General features: G+C 41.7%; 1 protein-coding gene across 3 annotated transcripts in view; it reads right to left on the bottom strand.

Annotated features, from left to right (window-relative positions):
- HIPK2 (homeodomain interacting protein kinase 2) overlaps positions 1–13083 on the bottom strand; it is a 197653-nt gene that overhangs the window by 52209 nt on the left and 132361 nt on the right. For all 3 annotated transcript variants that reach the window (XM_063133341.1, XM_063133339.1, XM_063133340.1), the window contains exons 3-5: positions 5053–5176; positions 1501–1620; positions 205–291 (exon numbers count right to left, since the gene is read on the bottom strand). In XM_063133341.1, coding sequence (XP_062989411.1) covers positions 205–291; positions 1501–1620; positions 5053–5176 — 331 coding nt within the window. The remainder of the gene's footprint in view (positions 1–204; positions 292–1500; positions 1621–5052; positions 5177–13083) is intronic.

Below are 13083 nucleotides of genomic sequence, written 5' to 3' on the forward strand. Positions count from 1 at the left end.
GGGCTAGCTGGCCCAGTCCTGTGACCTCCTCACATATTGCATGAATGCATGGGAGAGCATGTGCGCCCCCCTATGATCTGAACTTGTAAGACCAAAATGTTCCTAATGTTTTTGCATGAGGGTAAAGCATATATTTTTTTATCATATGCTATATTCTCTCCCTGGAAATTACTGACAGATGTGATGCTTCAGCAGTATTCTTACCTGTGCCATATCATCCAAACAGTTGAAAATATACTTTCTTGCTTCTTTTGACTTGATCCCCGTCTCTGCCTCATGATCATCTGGTGTCTGTCCAAAATCAACAAAAAAATGATTTATTGGCAACCATCCGGACCTCTGTATAACATTTACAGCTGCTTCACTACAAAGCCCACCATCCCTTTTGACTCAGCTCCAAACTAACATTATCCACTATTTACATATTGTCCATCTCGTATTCTAAAATTGCATAGGGATGAAAGTAAACCCATGCATCTTTCCAAGCCACTGTTAAATTTCATCCAATGTAAGAGAGCTGCAGTTTCAGCAACCCATGGTCTTAGAGCATGTATGGGGACTGGCCTAAAGGCTGAATGTTGGCCACTAAGCCTTGGATCTAATCCACTGCTTCCTTCCACCACTGCCACCCCACCTCGCCCCCAGTAATTAGCCTTAGGGGGGGAAATCCCATTAGCAGAGGTTGAGGGAGAAAATGGGAGAAAGAGAAGAGGGCAGAGGGAATGTTGCTTTGACCATACCCAGTGTTGGATTTGGCCATGCCCAACTACGACGTGAGACCCTACAAAAATGAATGAAGCCCTCAGGATGAAAAAGATTCCCCAATCCAATCTTAAGGGAAAACATTCCTTTTCAATGTTTATGAAGACTGTTGGCATTATCCAGGGTCGGAGTAGGGGCATAGCAGTAGAATGCAGACAAGGAATGGATAGATAAACTTTCCCCAACTTGGGGCCCTCCAGATGTTTGGGACTGCCTTTCCAATCATCCAGAGCCATCATGACCAATGGCCAAGGTTGATGGGAGTTGAAGTCCCAAACATCTCGAAGGAACTAGCTTGGAAAAGGCTGGACTTGGAGCTCCATATGGCTTTATTCACAGCAGTCTTTCTCATATTATCATAGAAGTAATGAGCTGGTTCACAGAGTTTGCTTTGAGCTAGGAAGTCCCCCAGCGCAAAGGCCATCTTCAATATAAGGTTGCACACTACCAAGCCAGTCCTAACGAGGTAGTCAGGAAGGATCTGTTTTTGGCTTACTTCATGGAGCCCTTGTAATGCATTTTGTTTCTAAGCCTTAATTGGGCAAAAGATTTTGAAGATCCTGTCTGAAAGTGCAAAGCATCAAATGCCAACCCTTCTAGCCAGCCAAAAGCTGCATATATTGTTGCTGCAGCTTTTTATCAGCCTCTCCTCGCACCTTTGATAAATGTATTGGTAAAATTTTAACATCCATGCCAGGCCCTGATGGAGATAAAGGAGATGGGGAAACAGCCTCTTACCTTTAGCCTCCACAGTGGGTATGGCGAATCTGTATCCCTGTTGAAAAACCTTGTTGTTTTCGTCCCTGCACTTAACAAATACTCAGCTGGCAAACCCTGCGTCTGTGAAATATATCGGATCTGTAAGAGAAGGATGGGAACTCCAGGTTTATCTTGCTGGAATATGTGGCAGGGTTTCTTTGGGGGTGATGGTGGACAAGGTATTTATGACAATGAAACAAAGAACGAGGAAATGATGTGAGGGCTCAGAAAGTTCTGCTCAAACGAAGGGCTGAAAAGGAAGGCGTAGGCCCGCAGACATTAACAATCGATAATGTTTATGATGCATTAAGAGCCTAAATAACTAGGTGTTACACAATTATCTTTCCTTTTATAGTTAAACTCTATCACACTCCTCCTTTAGCCTTTGAAGCCTCTGCACATTCATCACTTTATCCATAGACTGTAAAGATAAAGGAAGAGTATAAAGGTATAAGAAGAACGCATGTATGCCTTGAGGGTGTGCTTTATTGGCAAAAGAGCCTTTTACAACCTTGGCTTTGATCCTCAAACATTAATTTCAAGAGGACTTGTTTGAGCAAGGTATTTTGAGGGATGGGTTGCATCCTTTTCTCTTGTTGTTTTCGAATGTCAGAAATGTAGGATTGCGTATTCTACCACCCCCATCCAGCTCTAGTCACTGGCAACTAGTTGTGTGTAACCAATGGTAGCCCTAGATTTGACCCGGGGGTGGATTGTATCCCAAGTGAGTCAAAAGATGCACCCAACCAGATAAGCATCACAATATGGATTCAGAGGGATGCGCACCCAAATGACCATCTGCGTCTACACATTCAGTGGGGCCATACAGTGCTCAGTGATAGAGCATGTTCTTTGCATGCAGAAGGTCACAGGTTCAATCCCCGACATCTCCAGTTAAAAAAGGAACAGGTAGACGATGATAGGGAAAGATTTCTCTCAGGCCTCAGAAAGCTTCTGCTAGTAAAAGGAAACAATACTGGTCTGGATACACAGTCCCATCTGGTTTAAGGCACCTTCCTATGTTTCTATAAAGTAGACACACAGAAATCCTAGATTGGAACATCTCTGTTTAACGTGAGGCACAGCCTTTCAACTCTTCTCGTTGCCGAAAGAACACATCTGAAAAATGAAGGCAGCCTATAAGCAAATTCTAAAACTATTGGTTTACAGCCTCTACATCTTGTTCCTTGGGAAATAGATACTCAGGGTGGGCTGCCTGCAGCAGCAGCTGTGACTGCAGTTTATCAGGCTGCACCGAAAGCATGAGCTCGCCTGGAGAGACCCGTCTCAACAAACAGGGTCAGTGGCACTAAACCAGAAGCTAAAGGAGGGTAAATAGTACTGATGTTCAGAATATGAAGATGGAAGACAATTGGTGAAACAGGACGGGCAAGATAAACATAGCACTGATGTCTCTACCGCAGGGGTGAGCGACTTGAGGGACTCCACATTTTTAGGGGCCTACAACTCCTATAGTTCCGTACCATTAACCTACTACTCCCATGATCCTGCACCATATTTACATACAAACATTGATCCTGAATGGAAGCAATGAAGATGAACTGTGGCCAGTCTTCTTACACCATGGCCCTGTCCAGGGTGACCCTATGAAAAGGAGGACAGGGCTCCTGTATCTTTAACAGTTGTATAGAAAACGGAATTTCAGCAGGTGTCATTTGTATGCATGCAGCACCAGGTGAAATCCCCTCTTCATCACAACAGTTAAAGCTGCAGGAGCTATACTAGAGTGACCAGATACAAAAGAGGGCAAGGCTCCTGCAGCTTTAACTGTTGAGATGAAGAGGGCATTTCACCAGGTGCTGCATCCATACAAATGGCACCTGCTGAACTTCCCTTTTCTCTGCAACTGTTAAAGATACAGGAGCCCTGTCCTCCTTTCCATATGGCCATCCTACACTAGAGCAATGTCCAAAGATCATGATGGTGAAACTTGGGAACTAGAGACGGCCAACCCCTCTTGGGGGAAATTAGTAATCAAATGGACAGTTCTTTGTGTAGTTTATAGCCATGAATTCACTGCATGATCTTTGGTTATTCAATGGGACTTCTTTAGTTGAGCGAGGACCAGGACTGCCACCATTCTCCTACTCAATATTTAAACAGGTGAAATGTTCCCCAGGATGAACAAAAGTAGTAGAGAAAGCTTCATCTACTTAAAGTGCAATCCTATGCATGCATAGACAAAAAAATGTCCTACAGCTCTCTCAGCAAGCTGAAAATTGTAGAACCTTTTTCGATCTAAACATGCATAGGATTGCACCTTTAATTTTTTTATGTCATATTATTATTATTATTATTATTATTATTATTATTATTATTATGATGTTATTTATTTATTGAATTTCTGTACCACCGAATAGCCAAAGCTCTCTGGGCAGTTTACAAAATTAAGACAATTCAAAGTATAAAACAACAGTATAAAACCGTAATATAAAATACATTATAAAACACAACTAAGATAAAAACAGCAGCAATGCAAAAATACTAATTTAAAATACAAATTTAAAACAGCAAAGTTAAAATTAATTTATAGATTCCTGTGCCTTGGTCATATCTCTGCTGAAGGCACAGGAGCAAGGACAGAGGGGGAAAGGAGGTAACAATAACTAGTAATATTCTTGCCAACTTTTTTCCTGACATGCTTAACTGTTGCTTGATAAGAAACAAGGCTGCAGGTGAAACTTTTGCCATCACTGTATTATTTCAGCGTGAAAACCAGAAATGTGAACTAGAAATTAATCTAATCCAGGAACCCTTTGTCCATGGATTGGGCCTTCAATGCTGATTCTCCTGAAGTCAAGATACAAGAGGTTAAAGTCTATGAGCATTCGCATGCTTCTCATTCCATAGGATGTGTCCTCTGTGGTAGCTTGCAGGAGGCAAGAAAAACGTCACAGTTCTTGCATTATATAACAAATAAACCTGCACTGATACTTGCTGTTACAGCAGAAACACACATGTACAATGCTTCCTAGTCAGCTGGAAGTGAGACTCTTGATTGACAGTTCATTTAGGCAGTCAGCTCTTAAAGGTACAGTAATACAAAAACACTACAGATGAATAATGAAAAAGTTGTCTCAGGGATTAAAGGTATAGAGAAGGACATTTCAGTTTAGTAAGGAAGAGCAATGCGAACAAGAGTAACAGAAGGGGAGGGGAGGGGAGGGCGGAAGAACATGGAGACAGGAAACAACTAGAGTCATACACTATCTTAGTCTTTACGAGCACCCTGGTCAAAAACTGAACTGGTTTTCCATTCTAACCTCTAAAGCAAAGACTATAAAGGTTTAACACTAGAGATGGCTAGAGCAGTACCACAGGTTGATTTGGGGTGGTATGGCTGTTGATTTGATGTGCCAGTGGGAGAAGAGAGATGAAATAAATCCTCAATTCAACACTATTCTGCATCTGTAGGGAATCATGGCCAAAGGTGGCTTTCCGTTTGACTGAAAATTCAGGCTATCTGTCACTCTTGCCTTTTTAACAGGTCTATGGAAGGGAAGTACCAACCTGATCATACTCTGAAGCTCCCGGATATAAAGGCCAGCCCAAGAAAAGTTCTGCAATGACGCATCCCAGAGACCACATGTCAATTGCTTCGCAGAAAGGTAAACCAAGGATGATTTCAGGGGCTCTGCAGAAGAACAGCACAAGAGAAAGTTTTGGTCATTACAGAACACAGATATTTGATTATGAGAGAAACTAGTAAAATAAGACTTATAATGCAATCCAAGGAATGTGTATTCAGAAGTAAACCCCGCTGAGTTCAATGAGACTTACTCACAAGTAACTGCATATACAAGATTAAATTATTGTTGTGCAAATTACTAGGGTTACCACTGCGTAGCATGACCAGATACAAAAGAGGGCAGGGCAACATCCTGTTGTGATGAAGAGTGAAGTTCACCAGGTGCTGCATGCATACAAATAACACCTGCGGAAATTCACTGTTCTATACAACTGTTAAAGATACAGAAGCCCTGTCCTCCTTTCCATATGGTCATCCTATTTAAAAGGGGGTTAGATAACATTCCTAGAGGAGAAGGCTAGTTCTGACAGCTATGTGCAACCTCCAGGAGGAGAGGCAGTAAGCCTATGAACACCAGTTGTTGGGGAACATGGGTGGGAGAGTGCTGTTGCACTCATGTCCTGCTTGTGAGTTGCTGGCCAACGGTTGGTTGGCCACTGCTTGAACAGAATGCTGGTCTAGATGGACCCTTGGTCTGATCCAGCAGGGCTCTTCTTATGTTCTTATATTCTTAAAGTAAAAACCCATACCAGAGCAAAGACCTACAGTTGCTAGAGGTGACCAGATATAAAGGGCTTCTGTGCCATCATCAGGATTTTGATACACATGGCTTTCCTCACTCCTGCATGACAAGCGAACTTGTCAAAAATGTTCTCTACTGCACAGCTATTAGAGATGCAGAAGGAATCCCTGAAATCCTTTGCATGCATGCAGTTGCATTTCAAGCAACCATTAAGCCACCATGAGTGTGAATTGGGATCTCTGTCATTTCTGGGTAGGAGTGTTGCAAGAAACCTGATCAGATATACATTTTATTTGTCTATTGCACAAAGGTCATTACAACCACAACAATAAAACAAGATCTCTCTATGACAGCCAGAATTCTTACAAACTCATAGGGAGAGAATTCATTAAAAGAACCAAACTGGGAGAAAAGGCTGAGATTTATACTGTTGAAAAAATGATACAGACCCTAGTAGTAATAATAAGTCAGGTCTTGAAAATACTGTGGTAAGTATCATTCTCTCCTAATATGGCTAAACCACAGGGAAAAGGCTTGCAGCTGGCTAGCAAGTACATTTTCATAGAAACCTGCCTCAAAAATTCTATTTCTGATGAAAAAAAATTATCCTTGTGGTCCAGCAGATTCTGCGCATCCTCTAAACAAGAATGTGACAGTGCCAACCAATTGAAAACCTGATCAACTGAGTTTGGAGTTTTAGGAATCTGCAGATTCTGCAGTGGACAGGTTTTCCCCCAGTCAGGCTGATTCCCCGGACATGTGGACCATTTTTCTAACTTTCCGAAAATTTGTGCAAATTTAGTCACAGAAAAATATGCCCCCCCCCAAAAAAAATTTAAAAGGCAAAAAAAAATGCATTTTTTTAAAAAAAGGCAAAAGAAATATGCATTTCCCTTATAGGCTAAAGCATGAAAATGCACATTTTGGGTGTATTTGCATATTTTCGCAGGCACAAATGTATGGATTTTACACACTCCATACATCCCTATATTTGGAAAGAGGTTCCATTTTTCGTAAAAATGGGTTAAATATTCATTGCAAAGGAATGTTTAATTATTTATCCATTTCTTAGCTGCCTTTTAAGACAAATCTTTTCTCAAGCTGGCTTCCAGCATAAAAACAAGACAAATATATTAATAAAATCTTATTAAATATAAGGAATTTTAAATAAAACAAGTTTCAATAAAATGCAATATCAAAATATCTATCACACTATTGAATTCTGAAAAAATCATTAAAAGCCAGTAAGAACAGATGAGTTTTTAAAACTCTTAAAAGAAGCCACAGATTGGGTCAGTTGTATCTCTCTCAAGTTTTAATTTGATAGGGTAGGAACCACCACTGACAAGTCCCTGTCTCTAGAACCCACAAACCTTACAGTTCTTGGTGACAGGCCCACAAGCAGGGCCTCTGAAGATAATCCAAAGATATAAATAGAGAAATAGTTGCTCTTTGTCAAGGATTTAAATGGATGTGGAGGCTTCTTAAATGAGCTTTTACCCTAGGGGTGGAGAACTTCTGGATCTCCAGATGTTGTTGGACGCCATCATTTCTGACCACTGGTCATGTTCACTGGGGCTAATGGGAGTTAGAGTCCAGCAACTGGTGGCCACAGCTTCCACACTCTTGCTTCACCCCCATAGAAGATTCCCAAATTCTAATGTCTTTAGCAAAATAGTGATAGCAGGGTTGTGTGTGTGTGTGTGTGTGTCTGTTAGAACCTACTTGTTGGCTTTTGCAAGTTAATGAATCTTAATTATGGATGCTGCCGTGGGAAGGAAGCACGTTCTGCTCTCCCATCTCTCCCTGAAATGTATAGATTGTTAGCTGCTGCAGCGGAGATCTTTGAGATCTTTCCAGGAGTAGACTGCTCTTATCATGGAAAAAAGTAGCTAAAAATAACTTCTGAACTGGCTTGTATTCATTCACTTTAAAAAATGCTGCTTTCTTAAAACGTGTTCAAGGCAGCTTACAATAAGTGCTCTGAGTGCTGTGTATACAGTGGCAGAGTAGGAAATAAATTATTCTAACAACAAGAACAGCAGCAGTAGTTTAATGTGGTCCTGATTCATATATGCAACGCCCATTGAAAGGAGCAAGACTCTTTGTGAAATGTCTGGAAAACATATCCTTCTGATGTAAAATAATCAATATGAACATCCTGCAACTATCCACTTGATCACTGTTTGGATCTCAGAAGGGAATAGTGCAGCTTTCAAGAACACAACACAGGATTAGCTTCAAAAGGAATCGGGCACAGTGTTCCAGCCCCTTTCTGTGTGTGTGAAGATTGCATCTTGATGTGTCTCTCAATGTAAAGGAGTAGGGTTCTTTTTTCACTAGTTCAAAGTTATCAGCTCATCTGACAGCTTATTTGACCACACAGACTTGCGTGGCCAAAGCTAGTTTACACCATTGCAACAAAACCAGCCTCTGGAAACATGGCCCCAAAATGCAGATACAAGGATCCAAGAAGCTGTGCTGCCATTCTTTTCAATATTACGCTATTAGATAAGCAATACTGGTATTTCTCAAACACGGTTCTAACAGGTCCTCATTACTTACCACAGGGATGGGCAACTTTTGTCCCTCCAGATGTTCTAGCCTATAACTCCCATGATTCATCGCTATTAGTTATGCTTGCTAGGACTGATGGGAGTTGTAGGCCATAATTATCTGGAAGGCACAAGTTGCCCACCCCTGAGTTGCCACATTCCATAGCAAAGAGTTCCAAACAGCAGTGGAGAAATATATGGGGAAGAAATATTTCCTTCTCTCGTCGTCATGATGTATGTTAATTGCATCACATGCTTTTCAGTTCAAGTATTATGTAAAACACTCAGGAAGTTTTCACAGTTGACACTAAAATTGCCTTTTGCATTTCCGAGGTCTGTAATGTGTATATAAAAACTATGCTGGCTAGAATGCAAAATAAATTTAAAATGTCTCTCTTCTGCTTTATATACCACATTAAGTACATGCACACAAATAGCACAAAGAGAGGCTAAAAGGCACTTTTGAGTCTCATGTGTGAAAATGCCCTGAACAATATGTGTCTCACATTTATGTGTTTTAAAACATTCAAGATATTACAAGCATGCCCCAAACCCATGCTGACAATTTCTTAAAATGTCATGATTATCCATTTGCAACTTCATCTGCTCTGAAATGTCGTCTTAACTGTTTTTACAGGTGCAGGTCAGACTGGCAGTTTGCAGCTATCAGGAATGAGAAAACAGCCCTTCATTGATTGTATTATTAAGGAACAGAATGACACCGACTTTTGGGTACTGCTGAAAAATATAGTTTTGAGAAATCAAACGGGTGAAAAACTAAGGTGCGGAACCTATGCTTTCCAGATGTTGTTGGCCTCCAGCTCCTATCAGCCTCAGCCAGCATGGCCAATGGGCAGGGATTTTGGGAGTTGTAGTCCAACAATTTCTGGATGTCTACAGACCCCACCCCCGCCCCTGAGCTAGAAGCTCTAAACACTGCACTGTGTACCAGAATGTGATTTACACAGCCTGTTTGATGGGGGCAAATGCCTAAAAAATGTAGGATGGATAAACTGTATTTTTAGTTTTCACAAGTGCTAAGACAACTATCTTTAAAGGCACCTTCTGGCGGTTAATTGCCATCTCACTAACAAAAGTGCAGCGTTTTTATTTAAGGGTCACAAAATTTGACATGAGTGAGATGCAGAGAGCAAGCTATAAACCAAAGGCAGCTAAAATCAGGTGCTCCCTTCCTCAATTTCCAGCACTTACATCCTGCATTCAAATTGAATTCCTGCACCAAGCAATTGGGAAGGCTTGGATCAAAGTGCCTGCGATGCTGCTGGGATTTGGCACTCATTCCTTCTAATCCCTACTTCCCCCTTGGAACTGAACAGCAGCAGGACGTGCGTTTTTTCGACAGCTGTTTCATCTTGGTTCGGCAACGGTATCCTCCACCTCTGAAGCCACAAAACAAGCCGGCTGGAGGCCTAAACTCTCCGTACAGGGCTCACAGTTCCCCTTACCAAGAAAACTTACTTCACTATTGGTTGGTTCTTGACATGTGACTCTGTGCCCATATTCCACCTGCCTCAGGCAGAATATTTACTTTAGTGACTCTGCTCTGTGGCAGGGTAATTTCATTGTCTGGTGTTTCTGTCAGTGAAATTAATTACTACTCTAGCTCACCAGCTCCCTCACCCACACATCAGAGGACATTAAAAGCAACTGCCGGATAGCTTCCATAGTTTGAGCTATTTGGGAGCTGGACTCCTAAATGTTAAATCTGCCTCAGAATATTATATGATACCTGCAGTGGCCTAGTGACAGGAAATAAATTTCTATCAGCTCTGCACTGTTCTAGTAGGACAGGTATAGCTCAGTGGTAAGTACACAGGCTTTGCATGCAAAAGGTCCCAGGTTCAATGCCCAGCCTCTCCAAGTAGGGCAAAACAACCTCTCCTGTCCTGAACCTCTGGAGAGTTGCTGGCCATCAGTGCCAACAATACTGTACTAGATGGACCAATGTTCAGACTCAGTGGTGCATCAAGGTAATTTTAGACCCTGGACTTATGGGGAACCCTTTGAGACAGCCATGTGTCTCAATTCAGTTGTGAACACAAGTATTCATACATACACACACCAATCACCATTCTATGCTTCTACACTCCTGGTATGTTAGAACAATAATAACCACAATCCTATTTCCTAACTACAACAATTTGGAGTTTGCATTTTAAACTCACTTAAATCATAGCATCTTCTGCAAAGTCCTTCTACTTTCCTTAGATACCTTCTGCTTTTGGGGTGGCCACTTAAGCCCTCCTTGGTCTCCTTGACTTGGTCCACCCCTTGCTATGCCACTGGTCTGATTCAATATATGCCAGGGAATAGTTTTGGGAATAGCACTGCACTGGGGCCTTGTAGTTTTTAGCTAAGATTTAATTAGAAGTAGTCTGGAAAGGTTTGGCCCTTTTCAGCCCGTGAAATGTCAGAATCTGTGTGAGCTTATCTCTGTGGGTGTTCTCAGAGCAGATCCAGGGGGAGTTACCCTACTCCCTGCAACCACTTGCTGGCTTCAGCCTTGGAACGAAGCAGCTCTCTGTGAGAATCTGACAGAGCAAGGATGGGGGTTTCCAGAAGGATCACCCAGATTGAAGCGTCAGCCGGGGGGGCGGGCTGAGCACTGCCGCCCTGTTTGGACAGGGGCCTTGCTGAAAGGACAAAGCCCTGTCTGCCAAGGGGTCCAGAGGAGGTGTCACACCTCCCTGATGCAACCCCTCCCTGTTTGGATCCATCATTACCGTATTTCTTCGATTGTAAGACGCCATCGATTGTAAGATGCACACTAATTTCAGTACCACCAACAGAAAAAAAAAACCCTAAGACACACCTGCAATTCTAAGACGCACCCCATTTTTAGAGATGTTTATATGGGGAAAAAAGTGTGTCTTAAAATCGAAGAAATAGGGTATCTGGGCCTCTGGAGGCACTCTACACATGGAGTCTCCTAATTGAAACTTTGCATTGCTAAGAACGTGCCATGAAAACTACTGCAAGGTTTTTCACAGTCTTGAACTCTCGTTTGCTGTAGATGGTGTGTCTTTGTTTGTTGTCAGCTCAGTGTACCGGCAGACTAGGTTTGATCTACGACCGGGTTTGATCTACGACTGTTAGACTTTCCTCTGCCTGGACTCGTGTGGCATGGAGGTGCCAATGTGAAAGGTCACTGGGCTCCTGGCACTGAACTTCTTGCCCTGGATCTTGTTTAGGCCTTGACCATATTGCCTGGAGTTACCAATGTATGATCCGAGGTTAGACTAGCTCTCTTTGGGTGGTTTGTTAGGCCTTTTAAGAATTTGTCCCTTTGATTGCCTGAGGGATGTCAGGAATCATTCCCCTCTCATGTCCAGGTTTGAAACCTGTGTAAGGATTCACCTTCCCTTGCGTTCTGAACTGTGGAGATGACAATGAGGAAACCACATTGATGGGGATCTCATCACAGTAATAGTGATTTGCTTTTGACTGTTCTGCATTTTCTTAGATCCTATAGCTACTGACCATCAGCTAGATAATTTCTGAAGTGTGTAACCATTCAGCTTTTGTCGTGAAATTTCCTACAATAAAGAAGCCTCACTGATTTGGGCGTCCCATGTCAGTTTGCCAGAATGCGTGCTTGCCTGAGGGGCCGGGAAACCTCAAAATATAACACAATTTCCTATGTCCTATATCCCATCTTTTTTATAAAAAAAATACTATCAGAACAAGCCCACACTATAAGGACCAACCTCTTATAGAAATAAATAATATATAATACAATAAATAAAACATTCAAGACTCAAATTGATTATGTTTTTCACCTCTCAAGACGACTCAAGTTTCACACATCAAAAAGGGCTGGTTCAGTTTCCATGTCTGAGGGAAATAGTTTCCAAATATTGTACTGTAAATGCAGCACACTCACCAATTGTAGCTTAACATCTGCCATCTTTATGAAAGTGATATGCCAATTACGTTAATTGCATGCAACAAAAAATATGCAAATTAGCTATGGAACTCTGGGTCAAGATATGTTCCTGAGGGGACCTTATGCACTATGCAAGTTTCCTATCTCTGCCCTATAATCCATTCACAGGCTGCATGTCAAGGCAACTTGGTTTTATCTCTGCTTTGAAAACCATATTTGTCTTGACACCTTCCTTTTTAACCCATTCTCCAGGAACTTGGGATTTTGTAGGTCATACAGAGTTGAATCACAGCTGCTAAGCCTGAACAGCAAAATATTTAATAAGAAGAAATATTCTCCCTCTCCAGTTTTTGTGCTCTCATGCTGTCCATGAAACAGTGTGGTATTGCATTCATTTTGTTAACATCTTGGCAAATCTGGTAAAATGCTGTGAGAAGCAGTGTACTGTACTAGAAGAGCCTTGGGTTTGGAGATGGGAAATAAAAGTTAAGTAGGGTGGTCAACCTTTCAACCTTAGCTGTGCCTTTAACAACAGGTTGATCTGCAGCAATGAGCAGGTGGTCGCATTACACTCTACACCATGGGTCCCCAATGTGGTGCTCATGAAGAAAACACACACACACGGATTTGTATGAAATCAATACACCTTTCTAGTAATTATACATCAGCTGCACAAAAGTAGATCAAATATCCAAGTAAGTATCCTTTTGAAAATGTCTATACCTCACAACTTCAAATATGGTCATTCATTCATTGTATTAGAAGAGGTGAGTGTTTTTCCTTCCAATGTTGTAATAATAGTCTTTTA

This window comes from Elgaria multicarinata, chromosome 9 (genome assembly GCF_023053635.1).
Source record: "Elgaria multicarinata webbii isolate HBS135686 ecotype San Diego chromosome 9, rElgMul1.1.pri, whole genome shotgun sequence".
Taxonomy (NCBI): Eukaryota; Metazoa; Chordata; class Lepidosauria; order Squamata; family Anguidae; genus Elgaria; species Elgaria multicarinata.